General features: G+C 39.2%; 3 protein-coding genes across 5 annotated transcripts; 2 read left to right on the top strand and 1 right to left on the bottom strand.

The window, feature by feature from the left end:
• Positions 1 to 2,906: 2,906 nt before the first annotated feature.
• On the bottom strand, positions 2,907 to 8,544 carry drg2 (developmentally regulated GTP binding protein 2). 3 transcript variants are annotated; one of them, XM_062438824.1, is made up of 14 exons: positions 8,474 to 8,544; positions 8,113 to 8,205; positions 7,638 to 7,798; positions 6,778 to 6,867; positions 6,618 to 6,678; positions 6,351 to 6,441; positions 6,182 to 6,254; positions 5,886 to 5,976; positions 5,406 to 5,503; positions 5,079 to 5,155; positions 4,877 to 4,965; positions 4,717 to 4,775; positions 4,571 to 4,624; positions 2,907 to 3,296 (listed from the first exon to the last, which is right to left on the bottom strand). In XM_062438824.1, exons 2-14 carry the CDS (start codon positions 8,174 to 8,176, stop codon positions 3,210 to 3,212), a joined length of 1,095 nt encoding a protein of 364 aa, XP_062294808.1. In that variant the 5' UTR covers positions 8,177 to 8,205; positions 8,474 to 8,544; the 3' UTR covers positions 2,907 to 3,209. The 3 variants fall into 3 exon arrangements, with proteins under 3 accessions (XP_062294808.1, XP_062294806.1, XP_062294809.1); XM_062438822.1 differs by having other exon boundaries at positions 8,421 to 8,492; XM_062438825.1 differs by lacking the exon at positions 8,474 to 8,544 and adding an exon at positions 8,342 to 8,445.
• An 82-nt stretch (positions 8,545 to 8,626) lies between these two features.
• Positions 8,627 to 10,901, top strand: gfer (growth factor, augmenter of liver regeneration (ERV1 homolog, S. cerevisiae)). Its single transcript, XM_062438826.1, has 3 exons — positions 8,627 to 8,873; positions 9,232 to 9,443; positions 10,167 to 10,901. Exons 1-3 carry the CDS (start codon positions 8,670 to 8,672, stop codon positions 10,327 to 10,329), a joined length of 579 nt encoding a protein of 192 aa, XP_062294810.1. The 5' UTR covers positions 8,627 to 8,669; the 3' UTR covers positions 10,330 to 10,901.
• Positions 10,902 to 13,244: 2,343 nt separating this feature from the next.
• syngr3a (synaptogyrin 3a) lies at positions 13,245 to 17,969 on the top strand. The gene is made up of 4 exons (XM_062438971.1): positions 13,245 to 13,346; positions 15,539 to 15,773; positions 16,710 to 16,855; positions 17,649 to 17,969. The coding sequence occupies exons 1-4, from the start codon at positions 13,245 to 13,247 to the stop codon at positions 17,856 to 17,858; spliced, it is 693 nt and encodes a 230-aa protein (XP_062294955.1). The 3' UTR covers positions 17,859 to 17,969.
• The last annotated feature ends 507 nt before the right edge of the window (positions 17,970 to 18,476 follow it).

Genomic DNA, 18,476 nt, shown 5'->3' with positions numbered 1-18,476 from the left:
CAGTTTACTAGGCAAAATCTTTCAGCAACACTTAAGACTCAATAATGTAGATGCAATATAAACAGTAAACAGCAGGTGATCGGAGAGTAGATTTTTACACTTAAAGTTAGTTTAGGTTAGGTTACTTTATTGGTCTCCACTAGGGAGAAATTTGTCTCGGAGATAGGGAAGAAGTTGCAGCACATGAAAGATATACAATAAAAACAACATGCAGTACAAACGTACAAGTTGGATTAATACTAGTGATGAATTGTGGCACCATCAAGAGAAGAGAAGAGAACCAGCAAAACAGAAAAAAATAATCTGTACTGCCAACTTCAGTAGGATGTAACTACAGATTACAGCAAATGCTCAATTCACCAAACCCAAGCTCTGCCTTCCTGTGGTGAAACAGACTGTGGTGAAGTCGCTGCAAGAGCACAGCTCAATGCTGAAACATCAGCCACAGAAAAGACACATATAGTAATGACTTCCATTCTGATATATTTTCACTATTAAAATGATATCATTCAAAAAAGTTTTAAAACCTTAACATCTACAGTTATTCTCATATCTAAAAACTACTGAAGATTTACTTTAAAAAGTGATGCAAGATGTCAACGTATCCTTTTCCAAATCATGCCGAGGCAGTGGTGGAGCAAGAAACTGCACAAGAACTACACAAGACACCGCTGCTAATTTGCGCAATTTGTAACATGATATGAAATCTGACGTGTAATTATTGTTGTTAAACTGAGGAGAAATGAACTCTTAGGTATCAGCCAATTAACCATGAGGTCGTACTGCTGGATCATTAAAGCCTCATCAGCTCAGTCTCTCATCCATCAAGTCCCCTATACTTACATCTATTTTATATGGAGTAATTGACCATCCAACTAAGAATTTCATTACATTTATTTTTGTGTATGACAATAAGGCCTTTGAATCCTTGAATACTTGTTAGTTTATAATACTGTGTACAAGTCAATTATACAAAGATAAGCTTGTTATATTAAGTCTAGTCAGGAAAAGATAAAAAATAAATTACAGTCAAGGTTGCAAACTCATATTTGTGGTCAGCAGCGATGACTTTTTGCATGGAATTCAGCTGCTTTGTGTATGTTCATGCGTGGATGATATAAAATTACTGCTGTAACACTGACAATAGGAGCTCTAAAGTTTTAGTAAAGTAACACACTGTGCAATGACAATGATTCATAGAGGAACTACTGGTGTTGGCTTATTTACAGCTCAGTCTTTAATGTGTCAAATAAAAAAATAGGTTAATACACACTACACACCACAAACGTACACTGAATCTGTTGAAAAGGAGCTAGATGGGTTAGAGTCCAGGATGTAAACTACATTCTATGCTGCCTTGAACTCAAATAGACCAAATTCACATCTATAAATTCAACTTACAGCTTTAAACAACATACCAAATTACTTATAAAAGAATAAAACAGACAAGTCTGGCTTATGAATACTGCCACCACCACACACACACACACATTTGCTCACACTTAGCCATGCCATATGGAGCCAAGCAGCATCAAGTGTCATGCCTGCTCCACACAATACACACCCATTCACCGTACCTTTGTTTCTCCTTCTATTTTTCTCTCCACGATATTATCCCTCCATCATTCCTCTCCCCTTCAGGTTATTCCGAAGCAGAATGTCTCCATCCACCATCCACAACGACAACTCATCTTTAAGCATCTTCGAGGCCAGCGGCGTTAACTCACAGCCCCTCTCTCTCTCTCTCTTCCGCTAAGCCTCCCACTCTGTCCCCCTCTCCTAGACCAAAGAGATGCTTGTGAATTTTTAATGGTGCTATTGTGCTTGTGTGTGTGTGCGTGTGAGTGTGTGCTAGTGAATGGGTGAGTGCATACTTTCTGAAAGACAAATGGTCGGCCTGCCTTGGGGCCCCGGAGACAGCGACACAAACAGCTGGGCTGCAGGGATGGAGATAGTGGGGAGGGGTCAGAGGTGAATGACCCTCACCTGCTGCAATGCTGAGGAGGAGGCAAGATGAGCAGGATGCTAACCTGAACAACTCCTGTCAGAACATATTATTACAGTGAAGTACAGCAGTGCACTTTTAATGACATTTTTGACTTTATGTTGATTCTTATCTACAATTATGCTTCTATAAGCCGTGTTCATAAGCCAGGCTTTTGGATCTGCTGGTTTTGCAGAGTTGTTAAGGATAATAAAAAGGTTGGAGAGCATAATGTATGGGGAAATATGAACTTTTATATAATTATTTTTAAATTATATCAAGGATAATGCATTATATGGTGTTATGACATTAAGGTAATGATCATTTCAGGGTGTTTTGGAAAGTATTATTTAGTGCCCAACCGGTCAGTTGATATTATTGGCCAATATTGGCCTATCACAGACATATCAGTATTGGCGTGTATGTTATCCAATTGCCCTGATTTAATTTAAATGATATAGGCAGCGTTGTATGTATAGTTGCTCATTTTCCCTAATTCAAGTTTAATATATGTCGGTTTCTTACTCATAGCTATTAAATTCCCAGTTAATTTTACACAATAAAGTTCATTGTTAAACTTTAAAATATCATGCCTGCATTAGAATCTTCCATTTTTGTCAACTAAATCCCTTCTTGACCTTTTCTTATAGTTAATCATTTCCACATAATACACCCTGAATAATCATCCAAATGTAATTGATCATGTCTCTGAAACACCAACTGTTAAAAAAAAGCAGATGTCTCCCCTCAGGCTGAGCTACATCATGCAGTCTGAAAGAAGTTCCAGCTTCCTCTGAAGGTCCTAAGTTTACTAGTGGAATATGTACATGTGTCTCAGTCAAGTCCAGGTGAGATGTACTTAAAATATACAATCATATATAAAGCTGAAACTGATAAGAACAAAAACTAACAGTAGGATTCATTTAAGGTTTTATGGACTTTATTCTTTTCACCTCACTTTGACGTTCTGTATCAATGCATCATCTTTGTCTAAAGGTAAATACATCAGTTCCAGCCTACAACCAACTGAAATCTGGTCCGTCTCTTCAATGCGTTGTTTCTGTTAATTTTCATATACAAAATAAGAATGGCGGCTTTTTCCCATTGCTGTATATCTATTGTACAGTGATTTTGTTTAATCTTTTTCCCCACTGTAACTCCTCCAGCAGCAAAAGTGTGTCTCCTCCTGCTTGTTTTCTCCTCTGTCCAATCAGAGACTTGTGTTTTACTTCTTAACGACTTGGATGACGTCTTCGTGCTCCATGATGTGTGTCAGGCCAACCCTCTGAGGACTGTACTTGGTGCTGGTTCCCTGAAAGACCAACAGACAGCACAGTTCAGAGCAGAAGCTTTGTGTTTCAAAGCTAGTAAACCACTAAGTGAGCCAAGTTACCTGTGAAACTCAACAGTGCCCTAACAGTGACTTAAGAATAAAACTATGACTTATGTATAATACAAATAAGGCATGAAAAATACAAACTGTTGTAGCTGTAGAAATACTTACTTTTGTTTATGGAGTTTGAGATGAAATGTGTCTTGTCCTCTGCACTACTCTGCTTCTGACATATCAAGGCAACAATTGTGAAGCTCATAGCGAGGCATTTTTAAGAAATTGAGAAAACACTAGTCACACTAGTGACCATAACTGTCAGTGCTTCCCTTGCATAAATAAACCAAAGTTATTATTGCTTATGAGTGAGTAATTATATGAGCTGAAACTGTGATTACTGAGGTCAAAGCTGTGAAAATGAACATTTAATGAAGCTGAAGCTGCAGTTATGTAGCTTACTTACAGTTTGGAGATACTGTGTCCTAATTATATGATATATATAATATATTTTGTACTAATGTTGACAGTTCACTATTTTGTCAGTATGAAAGGAATTAATGTACTTCACAAATGAATAAAAGTATGTACCAATGGACATAAAACAAAAAAATTACACCATTACACTAGCGAGAACATAAAGACACAGAATTGATGTAAGGTGCTGGATTATTACTATTACATGTGTATTAACAACATATCAACACTTCATTTTTTAAATATCACAGTTATCGTCAATACCTCTGGTCTGTAGAGACAGGGGTCGCATTTTCAAAGACAACTATTTCTACAAGACTAATTTAATGGAAAATTGTTACTGAGATTTTACAGCAGGTAAAAATCACTGTATTCATTTATAATGTAGTTGTTACCTTTTGTGTGCTGTTAGCTTTACTCACTGACCACATGCTAATATTAATGCAAACAGGAAATATGATGAGTCACTGTTTAGTGCTGACAGCATTAAGAAACATTATCTTCTGCTCTCCCCACTGAACAAAAACACATTGAATCACAATTGCATTACTGCATTACAGTATTTATCCAACTGTGAGTTTTGTGCATCATTACCCTTGTAGAAAAGCCACCATTACAAGCACAGCAGTCACTGTACCTCTAATGCCCCGTATCTATAAACTGTCTGTTTATTCAAGTGAGCAGGTCAACATGAGGGAGTTAGTTCAAACAGTTTATGGGACAAAAGGCAAATGTGTAAATTTTCTGAAGGTCACTGCCTCTGCAAACCTGACACAACTTACCCAAACCAGAGCGTATTTGAACTGGCCGACTAAGGTTCTGTGGATTCGATGGCACTGCAGGCAGAAAGCAAAACAGGAAACACATCATCAACTGTCTTATCTTTATATCTACAATATTTAAATGCATACATGTGTGTGTTACTTACCACATGTTCTACACTTGCTCCTCTTCTCATAATGATGGCATCATTAAAGTCTGGGCGCTCTGATGGAGAAAAAAGAAATAAATACAGATTTATGCTAGAAGTCGTGCATTCATGTGTATGTAACAATCTAGTGCAAAACTAAGTGCGTGTGTCTGTCTACCTCCTCTTTTCTTTGTATAAATGCAAATGAGAGCCAGGTACTCCCACAACCTCTCCAAGAGGTAATCCAGGTTCAGCTTCATGCCACAGCTGAAATACACAGGTGAACAGAAAAGGGAGGAAGCGATTAAGATATTACGTGCATACATAAAGAGAGCACAATCAAAACGACGGTCATACACAAACACATTTAGATGTCTGACCTGATGACAACACTGTGAGATCTGCGAGCCAGGCGGTCCACCTCCTCGATGGAGATTTGATCCACCTTATTGTACACCTGTAGACCACAAAACCATATTAGGGGGGGGGAAAAGAGTCTACAAAACAAATATACTCAAGCTCGAAAACATTCAAAACTCAAAACCTTGTACCTCCAATTGTAGTAATTGTAATATTTTCATTTAAGGGCAGAAAACCCTCTCTGGACTTTCAAACCAACACATTTCCTAAAAACTAAATTAGGAGGCCTCTAAACAATGTACATTTTAGACACTGGGATAGAGCACAGATGACGAGTAGTGACATACATAAAGGCACGGCATGTAAACTCTGTTCCCAACTATGACATCGATGAACTCGTCTGGAGTGCTGTCCTCCCTGAAGAGGACCTCTGCGTTAAAGATTTCTGAGGAGGAGCGTTAAGAAATCAACCATATACCATATAAAACAAGCTGATAGGAATGAAATTACAAGGAGACTGAAACAGTATATGAGAGAAACACTGACACATACTCTATGACTTCCATGACATTGCATGGACCAACACAATTATTTACTCTGTGGTCGCTGAATGTACTTTTATAGTTTTAAGTAAATGTTCTCCATAATAATCTGCTTCACACAACTTGTAAACCTACATCTGGAAATTGTGTAAAGTGACCAATTTCAAGATCACCAATGAATTTAATTTTCAACTCTGGAGATGGGAATATACGGCACGTGTTGGCTGAGTTGATTATTTTCTGTGTGTCCTGCAACTTCAGACACACAGGCAGAGTGAAGGATACTGTATTCGTGAAGGATGAGCTGAACGAGCTTCTCTGAGCAGTGGGTGAGAGGAACTGTGGAGTTGTAGGAGAGGCCGCCACCTTTCTTAGGCTGGAGAGAGAGACAAAAAAAAGAAGAAAAGTCATATTGACCAAGTTTAATATGACAACTTGAATATAGAATGACATCTCATGACAAAGTTTCTTAAAAACTAATAATCAAATTTCCATGCTTGTCAGTTTATTGTTCATGGTCCCCTGAAATTAACAACAAACCTTTTAAGTACTGTAAGAAAAGGAGAAAATGGAAACTTTACCTTGAAATAAATATTGGGTTTCGTCCTGTTCAGTCTGATGCCCACTGACTCCAACTCTTTTTCTAAAAGTTCTCTAGAGAGATAAAAGAAATTAAAAGCAATATGGTGTTGATCAAAAAAAGGCATATATCCATGAAACCCCCTCCAACTAACTCCCTCACACACACACCTCTGAACGTCTCCTTTGGTGGCGTCCAACATCATGACGACGACATCTGCTGTCCTGGCAACAGCAATGACTTGACGACCTCTACCCTTACCTATAAAAAGTATGTTTTTTCATCATTAGGAGCAGTAACATCTAAATTATAAACTATTTTGCTTGTTTATAATCCCTCATTATTAATTCTGATCACATGAATCCATAATAATCAAACAGATGTCCGACAACTCACTCAGGTTTCAGTAAACACAACTCAGAAATGTGGAAACCTACCTTGGGCAGCACCCTCAATGATTCCGGGCAAATCTAGCAGCTGGATGTTGGCCCCATTGTACTGAAGAGAAACGAATAACAGCACAAGTGTCAGATTGTGTTGTTACTCACAGTTTAACATTGCAAGTGTGATGATATGTGTTGATGTGAACGTGTGTACCTCTATGACACCAGGTATGCAGGTGAGAGTGGTGAACTCGTAGGACGCAGCTTCACTGGCTGTTGACGTCATCAAACTGAGGAAGGTGGACTGCAGGACAATACACAGGGATACATTATTAAGATTTTTTGTAGTAATGTAGTAATGTTATAATTGTATTATTTTGTAGTGTCTTTGGCCTGCTTCCCTGAAACAAATGATGACTAAATGAAGCTGAGGTCCAGGAGATCACAATATATTTTGCTTCTCATGATTAAGCTGGAAATGTTTCAATAAACCTATTTTTTATTTAAGATAGAGCTCAAGTTTTTTTTATTTGCAGATGTTCAAATCAAATAAATGACAAAAAAATTGAATGCAAAATAACACTTAAGCTGTATTTAAATGAACAAGTAAAAAAGCACTATTCATACTGTTAAAAATATATATGTTATAAAACAAATGATGACACAAGATCATAAAACAGAGATTAAAGACTTTTTAAAAATATGCTCTAAACTATTTTAAACGGTTACATAAAGTCAGAACCTCTATATTTTACAGAAAATTGTCTGCGTGTTTGGGAAGATGAAAAAGATGAAATAGATCAAATGAAATGTTTTGGTTTATTAGTAAGTATGGGTTAACTCAAATATGTACTTTTATCTGTACTGGATCATGTTTTCTTGTTGTTAAGCTGTTGTATGAACCAAAAATGTGTTTTGATTTGGATGGCACCTGAGTTAACGGACTACCTCTAACGAACAAACACATTAAGAGTTGGGCTGCTTTTTAAAGATGCCTTAGTGCGACTCTCTACGGACCATGTTTGTCATAGCCAGACCAGAAAACACAGCCTGCGACCCACCGTGTTGACGTACCTTACCCACAGAGGGGAAACCAATGAGAGCAACACGGGCATCTCCAGATTTCATCACATCGAAGCCCTCTCCTTTGGCCCCCGCTGACTTGGAGGGCTCTAGAAGTTGAGCTCTGTATTTGGCGAGCTTGGCCTTGAGCAAACCCAGATGGTACTCAGTGGCTGGAGGAATGAATGGAATAAAATAGAGTGAACTTTTTCTGCTCATTTTGACCACTTAGTTCCCATGTCATGTGTGCAAATGATACACAAATCTATCATACAATGTGTCAGCAAATGTCCCACAGTGATATAACAATTATTTTCATGACTTTCCTGCAATGTCACTGGTTTACAATTGTATGAGTGAGTGTGATATGTTAATAACACTCTAATACACACACAAACACATAGACAGACACACAAAAACAAAGCTGGTCACCAAGTTAACCCATGTTATACCTAGCTAGCGGTTAGCCCAGTCTGCTCTTTATTACCTTTGTTTTTCTGCGTCCGAGCGATTTCTTTCTCTATTTCCGAGATTTTCTCCAAGATCCCCATTGTGGCGGTGTGGGTGGGTAACAGCTACACTGTCAGGGGGAAAACACAAAAACAGAAAACGTGTCACTCCACAGTTAACTTATTAGCTTTGTTAGCCCACCCGGCTAACGCAGCTAACCGACTAAACAGTTGACAAAACGCAACAAAAAAGCAGCGACTCAACACGTATGGCTTTAAATGAGCACCCGCATTCAACACGAGCAATGGCAACAGTTTGAAATGTTGTTAAATAATAAACATTTACGCTTTGACAGGGGCTACACTCTGCGGCATGCACGGACTACTGACATCACCCACCGGAACTAGTCCCGTCCCCTTTGACGGTCCGACAGAAACTAGGAAACACATCTCTGACGGGTATTCATCTCTCACCTCAGTCAGAACCTGAGAGCATGGCGTTGTCTGTGCGGTACAGTAAATATTAAAGAGCGACAATGTCTATCAACTGATGTATATATCTTAAACATTGCGGGTCAGAGAATTAGTAGCTAACATGGCTGCACCGAGGGGACCACCGGCCTCCAGCCCGCCCGGGTTTGAAGGTTTCCCGTTTGCAGTGACCGGCAAACCGTCGGAGGACAGCTCCGGTAAGGAGCAGGAGCAAACCGGGGGAATGAAAAAGAAGCCATGCAGGGCTTGTACGGACTTTAAATCGTGGATGAAGGTGCAGAAGAAGCAGACGACAACTGCGGCACAGGTGACATGAGATGACATGACATTGTGGTTTATGAATTAATGTTATTGTTTAACTCACATTGTCTTTCAGTTTTGTTCCCTGGTGCTTCATTACAAAGTTTGTCTGTTGTTATGTCATGACCCATAGATGTTAAAATGGGATTTTAATCTACAGTATAAAAAGCCCCTGTTCAGAAATGATGTCAAAATCTACCTAAATGTATGTTGTGTAATTAATAGACACTGATCTCTCTAAGTGACATATTTTACTTAAACAGAGGACATAATGCAGTTGTCTGCTCTGTCTACGTCTCTTTGAATTACTGGCTGGCTCTGCTGTGTGTGGCTCAGTTTTTAAATGTCTCTCTTAACACCTGCAGGAAACCCGAGCTGAAGGGTCAGAGCCACAAGACCCACAGTGTCCACTGGACAGGGAAGAGTTGGGGCGCAACACCTGGTCATTCCTGCACACCATGGCAGCATATTACCCCGATCAACCATCTACCACCCAGCAGCAAGAGATGGGGCAGTTCATCAACCTTTTCTCCAAGTTTTTCCCTTGTGATGAATGTGCAGAAGACCTCAGGGGCAGGTTAGAATAGTTTTTTATAAGTTTCTTTATTGTTTTTTGATGAAATATGAACTTATCAGGCTGTCTATTATTTACCTTTACATATAGTCATATCCATATTGCTGCTGATTATTTATCAAAAACCTCATTTTGTAAACATTTGTGAAAGCACCAATAGTCATTCCTACAGTATTGTCAAAAGAGTGATAATGATGTATTTGGTCAAAAATATTGTGATATTTGATTTTGTCCATATCGCTCAGCCTTAAGTAGCTGATATACAGAAAGTGGGCCAAAACATACAAATCCGCATGGTCTTCTAAAGGGCAAATAAATCATTATATATACTGTATGCTTTGGGATCTATGATTGATAATAATGAATTTAATAACAGAATTTTCTCAAACCAAAATTAAGACCTTCAAAGTCCTAAAGGCAATTTAAATCTTTAATCTTTGAATAACATTAAAAAACAACATTTTATTACATAATAATTACAGCAATATATTCTTTGGAAGTTTCTGCAGTGAGGACTTATTTTCAAAAGGGAAAAAAAACATTAAACTATGGTGGTTTTCCATTTTTAGTGCTGTGTCATTTCCATATCTGAAACTGGAAGGGCCCAAAGACACTGCTATATCTGCTTATCTTTATTTTAATCTCAAGCAGATCTGAAGCTGTTCCATTTTCACATGTCAAGATGTTACAAAGCCATTTTCGAATGACATCATTTCCTCCCCACAGATTGAAAACCAATCAGCCGGACACCAGCAGTCGCCATGCTCTATCTCAGTGGCTATGTTATCTCCATAATGACATCAACGTCCGGCTGGGCAAATCCAAGTTCGACTGCTCACGCGTGGATGAGAGGTGGAAAGATGGATGGAAGGATGGTTCCTGTGACTGAGAGCTCTTGTATGAGTGCTGAGAGACATGAGGACTGAGCTGAGACTCAAGAGGAAAAGTTCCTCCCTCCAGTGCAAAACCACAATGTGGAGCTCAGGTCTCTGTTTTGGAGAAACTTGAAGAGAGATGAATGATAGATCTTATATTTTCTTGTTTTGTGGTTCGTTAATATAAATGATCTGGTAATAAACTTAAGGATACGAAGCAAATAAGTATTCCTATCTGTTTCTCAAGTAAGGACCAAGACTCATGGGAAAACCTGGTGTTAATTCTGATTATTATGGCGTTTTGTGTGACCTAGAAATAAGTAGACTGAAACCTAAATATGCAGGAATTCTTGTTTTCAAAATCAAAGACCAAAGCTTGTGTTTTTTGCCAATTTGACTTTTGGATAATCTTGCCAGTTGTGACCCTGATTTGCTTGTTTAAGCAGGAAGTTATTACAATTGGATTTAGCAAATAAAATCTTGGTTCTCTGGCCTGTTTTTAGAGTGTGTTTTATCTGCTGAAGTCTTGTTTAACCCTTGAAAAACCAGTATAACACAATATATCCAGCCTTTATCGTATGAAAAATATAAATTCTATATTTTTAATTATATGAGGGATTCATCAGAGCCATCACTTTAAATAAATAAATAAATAAAATATGATCTAATAAGTCAGATATACAGCCTTTATTTTTCTCTGGTGTGTGTGTGCGTGTGTGTGTTTATGTGTGTCACATCACTACTTTTTTTTTTTTAGCAGACAAATGTACACCTTCGTTTAGAATGAACCATTAATAAAACTGATGAATAAATGAGTGAATCAATGTGTAATTAAAACAGTTGTGAGTTGCAGTCCTGCGTGAACCTTCTACTTCTTTTCTACTCTAGTCAAAGGACTTTGAGGCCGGCACTTCAGCCATGTGACCTGATCTGTCTGTGTGTTATTAATAACACTGTGATTATGAATGTGTTATTTAAAGAACCAGTAAAGGACACATGTACAAGTGAAGTGCTGCACAGCTACCGATTGTTTTACTGATACCATGATCCTATTCATGGTTTTTGTATAAGTGATACATTCATATTCATTGTATTGTATATCGGCCACAATCAGCATTAACCATCAGCACTGCTTTAAATTACTTTTTTTCCAATACAAGCACACTGTCTCCTTTAATTAACAAGAATGTCACAAACTGAATATAGAAAAAGATGTCACTGACCTCTAGTGGTGTAAAGTGCATTGTACTGTATGTCAGCATCATCAGTATCATTAGTATTTAAAATGATACAACTTTAATATCCTGTGTGTGTGGATTTTGTAAAAAGAATTACAACATTGTGTTGAATGTATCATATACTTTGTTAGTATTCAGGATGCATGGATTTGACAGTCAGGTCAAGTCAACACAATAGCTTGCAGTACCAATGTGCTCAAGCTCTTATGTTCATGTTTTGTCAAGATAGTAATTGGCAAATGTCCCATGATAAGTTACTTGTGACTATACTGTTCCACTTCTCAAATGCTATTTTGTGGTGTTTGGCACAGCTACATTGTCATGAGACTTTTTTCCTCTGTGCCATATTTCATAATTCAGTGTGTTTGTGACTGATGAGAGTTTCATGCAGGATTTTTCAGTCAGTATATTGTGTGTAGACTATACAGTGAAGTCCAGTTTTGACTGAATTCTTATAATAGTTCCAGGGCTGCATTACTACCATTAAAAACAATGAGCTTATGTCATCTGTCTCAGTTTTTTCTGGGAATTTTTGGTTTTAGAAATGTAGATCCCACAATTAGCTCACATTTTGTGATGATTTGTATGCAGAGCTGTTAATTAATTATGGAGTGTTTTTTACTGTGGTTGGAGAGGTGGACTTTTTTTGACCCGTGTGCGGCCTTTCAGGTGGAAGTTGTTGAGCTGTATGGTACCTGTGAGGACAAGTGCAGACACTAGTCAAGGTTGAAATAGTCCCACAACCTCCTCTAAATCTTTGGAGGGGGGTCCTTGGGGCCGATACCGGTACTAATATTGGGGACTAAAAAAAATCTAATATTGATATATAATCATATCATGTATACATACTTTTTTTTTGCAATTATACCTCAAACACGAGACACGTGTCTAGGTAATGGAGGCATGATATTTTACAGATTAACAATAAACTTTATTTTATGAGATGACATTAGTGCATTGAAACAGTAAACTTCACTGGGAATTTAATCTTTATAAATAACTATACTTTTTTCTAAAACAAAAACATATGGCATGTATTAAACTTGAATTTAATATATATATATATATATATATATATATATTGGCGTATATGAGTCAACATATAGCCTGCACCTATACCAATATATCTGCAATACACCAATATCGTTGATAATATGGGCTGAAGGATATATCGGTCGGGCTCTGGTTAATCTATTAAAAGCCTAATGTTATTACAATTTATGTAAGCATGGTAACCAATTTAAATATAATTCAATCATACATTTTCATAATGTGTTATTTGCTTGATAGTACAGGCTTATCAATTTGACATTATTTGAATTTTTTTATTGTAGGTTCCTGTCATTTAGTATGTTTATATGATATTACATAATATTATGATAATATCTTTGTATCCCAGCAGCCTGTAAAGCACGAGCACGTCGGTCAGGTACGTCCCCTACTCGGCGCGTCCACATCTTTGTATGCGCGCCACCGGGTGCGCGCAGGACCCGTCCCTAGCAGCAGAGAGCAGCAGCGCATCTATCCTGCCGTGGAGCCGGGAGCGTGGAGCCGCGAGGAGCGCACAGAGACAGAGAGAGTGAGAGAGAGCAGAAGAGAGAGAGAGAGAGAGAGAGAGAGAGAGAGAGAGAGAGAGAGAGAGAGAGAGAGAGAGAGAGAGAGAGAGAGAGAGAGAGAGAGAGAGAGAGAAGATGGACGGAGTTGGATCGTTCGGAGCGGGCCGGACCGGGTCTACCATCGACCCGCTTTCCTTTGCCAAACAGCCGCAGACCATCCTCAGAGCGCTGTCCTGGGTGAGAGCGCGTTTTTACGGTGCTGTGTGTTGGTGTGTGTGTGTGTGCGTTATCGTTGCTGCGCGAGACCCGTGACGTGTTCCCACTGCAAATATAGACCCTAGAAATCCACCGATAATTGATCAATAAGGTGTGTGAACGGAAACCATAGATTAAATGTTTAGAACGGGATTGTAGTGGATTTATATAGACATATAGGCACGGTACAGGGTGTAACCAAGGCCTGGTAGTTATCTGACACCCTGACCATGAGACTGATTTTTTACTACAGATGTGTTCAGGGGCAGAAACCGACCTATCATCGCCCATCTTCATTTTTAAATATGTTTAATAAATACAGCCCAATATGTGCAGTAGACCGGGCCCGGATTGTGTGGAAAATGAGAGAGATAGATCCATATTCAGCCTCGTCTTTCTCCTTCTTCGTGCCGACTATGATTGTTTTTTTCCTTTCAAATAAAACAGCACTATTTATCATACATGATCTCTTCGTTTATAATGTCAAGCATATTTCCAGCTAATGTTTTTGCTGATTTACCCTAAACGGTCGTCTTCCGTCATCCAACCTGTGATTGGTCCGCGATCATCATTACGCACGCAGGGCCACGGAGACGCGTCTTGCCCTGACGTTTGATGTAACGCATCACCTTTGGGTGACACAGAGAAGGTCTTCTGAAGACCAGCGCAGGGATCTCTCTCTGTGAAACACACCGAGGAGCAATCTAATACAAGAGAGTGAAATTAGCCTGCAACCTCTGGCTCCAAGCCCATAGGTTTATTATTGTCATTATTATACATGAAACACTGATACAAGACTGTACATGCATATTGTGTAGGTATAGATGTTTCTAGAGATGGTGTGAATCTACTTCAAACGTAAAATCCACATTTTAATTCACATATTAATGTCATTGTAAAACAGCTTTCGTTCATGCGTGTTATTCAACATTTTAATGCCTGTTTTGTTGATTGTTGGTGTGTTGTTGTTTTTACTCTGAACAGAAACATCACATTCAAAGATTATAGATTTATAGGGCAGCTACAATGGAGGTTACTAGTTGGTTAGGTAAAAAATAACAAGAGAAATTCTCTAAACATTTGTGAGAAATCCACTGTAAGCAGAATCAGAGGTTTTACTTTTCCAGCTATCAGCATCATCAATAAACCACAATCCAATGTGAGTTATTCTCACTTTCTTGACTGGTACAGACTTTCATTTCCTCTGTTTCAAAAGCTGCAGCACTTAAAATAAATCCTATAGTTAGCTGTAAGAAGTTTATTTAATGTAAAAGCAGGTAAGGCGGGTGACTGGACTAAAAAATGTGAATTACAGACAAGGGAAGAAAAACTCAAATTCAGTTTTTCTTCCACCACTCACTCTATGTGTGGTCATATTTTTAAAATCACGCAAATAAATGAGTGAAAAGGTTTCTCTTTTCCTATCAGAGATGGAGCAGCTTTCTCACGCTGATTGACTAAAAGCACCTGTGTATCTACTGGGATTATCGCCACCACATGTGATTAGTTCAAAATGTGGCTCCGACATTATCCCATTGTGTGTTCCTCCACAGTCATATGACCCAAACCCCCAAGTGGGAGTTTGTATGTGTGTGTGTGTGTGTGTGTGTGTGTGTGTGTGTGTGTGTGTGTGTGTGTGTGTGTGTGTGTGTGTGTGTGTGTATGTGTCACATGGCCCTATTCTGCCATCAAGTGTTAGTCAGCTGATCAGTGTCAGTATGCAAGTGAGAACAGAGGGAGAAACAAAGATGGAGAATTAACTTGATATTAGACTTAAAAGAGGGGCGTTATTGTTAAAATGAAAAAATGGGATGAACTTATAGAGTTTTATAGTATCACACATAGCTATAACACTATCTTTGTTGTTTATATACACATAAACACACACACACACACAGTGCCTCAGGTCTTTGTGATTCTTGAGGGGAAGTGAAGCATCCACCTCTTCAGTCAGTCAGAGACAGAGAAAGGGAGGAAATTAGGTTAATGCCTTTGGTCCGAGCACGCTCAAAGAGATGCTCTCGGGTAGTGCTGCCACAGTCCTGTTTCCAGTGAGCCTGCAACACTGTGTGTTTGTGTGTGCAATGTGGTGCTTGTTTAAAGCAGCACTTACCTTTTCCTTTTCTCAATTTTGTCCCATTCCCTCCTCTTCTTCCTCTGTCCCCCTTGCGCAGATTTTTTCCCTGGTGGTCTTCGCCTCCATTGTAAATGAAGGTTATGTGAACATGGGCAGCGAGCGTCTCCACTGTGTCTTCAACAAGAATGCGGACGCGTGCAACTACGGTGTGTTCGTGGGCCTGGTGGGCCTGCTGGCGTGTTCCTTCTTCTTCTTGCTCGACTTCAAGTTTGCCTCCATCAGCTCTGTCAAAGACAGGAAGAAGGCTGTCATGCTTGAGATCGGCTTCTCAGGTGAGCTGGCAATCATGTGCTGTCATACGCAGAGGTTCTTTTTCTTTTTTTAAGACATCATTCTGTAAGACTGCGCTGATGTGTCTGAGTCATGTCAACAAGTTTTCTTGATTGTTTTAAATAAAATTCATAAGTGTTACTAACATTGAGACTTCCCCAATCGTATGCCAACCAGCGCAAATGCATCTATTGGGAATGGTTTTCTGACCACATGCTGGCACTCTGGTATTATCTAAATACCAAATCAATTCAATGTGTCACTGACGACATTATTGATTGCCTAAAAAGTCTATTCTAAATTATTGTGGCCCCTGTTGTTAAGCTTCTGGCCACCAGAATATATATTACAATACCTGAAAGTCCTCTTCAAGAAGCTACACCCATTTTAGTGGATGTTATGGATACTAAATTGTGTAACGGCATGAGTAATTGCTGTTCTAATCTACATTACCTAAATTACAGACAATAATAAAATAGAATAAAATATCCAACATCATGTGCAAAATCAAGTTGCACTTTGGAGATTTCATGATTAACCTGCAAGTCATCAAATAGACAACAGACAGTGTCAGTGATATTAAAAGTGTGTTTACACTGTAGTGCCATGCAGACACCAACATCTGAACAGTGGTTAAATGCAGGATCCAAAAGCCTGGGTTTCCCCGAAATGCCACACACGTGTCTCACTTAAGCCCACTTCTTTGTTTCAGATGACTGGTTTCTCTAATCACAAAACAACAAGAGAAATGAAACCTGTGAACTGACCATAAGATGTTGGAGAAATGAGAGTATTTCTAATTTATTAAAGGAACAAAAAACCTTTAAAGGTGGCTAGGATTAGAGAAATCAAACTTGCAGGTCATACTTTACTGTGTGTTTACGCTGGGAAATGACCCCTCTCCTGATCATTTTTCCAAACACTCTGGTATCTGGCAGGTTTCTGGACCTTCCTGTACTTTGTAAGTTTCTGCTTCCTGGCCAATCAGTGGTCTCGGACCACGGCTGACGAGCTGCCGCTCAACCAAGGGGCAGATGCAGCCCGTGCTGCAATCGCCTTCTCTTTCTTCTCCATAATCACCTGGGTAAGAACATGCAACTACACACATACTTACATACATAGGCATTCTCTGAAAGTAATAAAGACATCCAGCATGAAATACTGTAGATTGAATAACCAAAATCAAGTCTTAGTTTACTCATATTTGATGATTTCTAGAACATGTCTATGGGTTTTTAGTTGAGTTAGGGGCATTGTTAATGGGGGCAGAGCATAGTTCACAGGCCACAGAATCAGTCTTTAACCAACCAACAACAGTAACCAAAGAACGCAGCTCTACTATGTAGGAAAAATATTAAGAAAAATTTAATATAATAACATTTTGGATCAGACAAGGGTGAGAAAAACATGAGCAGGACCCAACGTTTGAGTGACTCCTTTGACTTTCCAAAAGAGAAATGTTAATTAAAGCCACTTCAAACCGAGGCTCAAGATCAGAGGCTCTGTTTAATAATCCATCCATGACCTGAAATATCAAAAACACAATCAATTTCTGACTCAATTTAAGGTAAGAAACTGGCCATGAATCTGCTGACTCATGCTTAATCATAAAGGTTGGCTGACTTTATGAATGCGATTTATGAGTTTAGCTCATCGTCACTGTCCGATTGGTTCAGTTTCCAGCCATTGGGCTCTATTCTCTCATGATTTTGAGGCAAGTCAAGGCTTAACTTTTAACAAAGACTGCTTTGAAAGGTGGCTAACTAATATCAGGATGTGAAAACTTGGCTCTCATGACTTTGGCGGCTTGTGAAGAAGTTTATTTTGATATTTTCCATCTTTTGCCGCCTCTCCCTTCTTCCCCTTGCTGCTCATAGGCTGGCCTAACAGTGCGTGCAGTCCAGAAGTATCTGCTCGGTACAGATATGACCCTTTTCACCACGGAGCACATGGACGGTGGCGCGCCCACCCAACCGTACCCCTCCAATTCACCAGTAGGCGGCACCACCGAGACCACAGAAACCTACCAGAGCCCGCCCTTTACCGAGAACAACGCAGCGCCCACATACCAGGTTCCCATTTACTAGATGAGACAGACCTGAAGGAGGAAGAGGAAGGTGGGGAGAAGGAAGAAAAGAAAGTTCAAGATATTTGCTTTCTGTGATGTTACACGTGCAGTTGTTTTGATCTGGGCTGAGTTTTCAAATCATGTCAAAGAAAAAACGCCTCTGCTTCTTTGATTCCTCCTCTTGCTCGCTTTCCATCTTTAACATTCCAGCTTCATCTGTGCTTTTCTAAACCTGCGTGCTGAACTCCAGTGTCCTCAGATCAGAGCAGATGAGAGAAAAGAGAAGACAAGAGGGGGAATTGTACAAAAGGAGGCCACTTTGCAGTATTCAAACACAAAGAAAAAGAGATGAAGGGATCAACAAGTGAGGGACTCCACCACAAAGCAGTGTTAGAGTACTAAAAATAAATGCATACAGCACCTTCATCTTATTCCTTTTTATTCATTGAACACATTCACAAAGTGTCAAAATATTCCCTTTCATATGCCAAACAGTTAACGGGGAATGTTTTCGCTCCAGTGCGGTCTGGTTGTTCCTCCCTCTTCCCCTGCTGCAGTCAAAAAAGTGATCATGTGTATTGAATCTGCATGTTTCCAAACTTAGAGATCAACTAAGTGCCATACTGTACTGTGTGTT

Source organism: Scomber scombrus, chromosome 18 (genome assembly GCF_963691925.1).
Source record: "Scomber scombrus chromosome 18, fScoSco1.1, whole genome shotgun sequence".
NCBI lineage: Eukaryota > Metazoa > Chordata > Actinopteri > Scombriformes > Scombridae > Scomber > Scomber scombrus.
The sequence above is the reverse complement of the archived record's forward strand: the minus strand, read 5'-3'. Positions and strand labels throughout refer to the sequence as shown.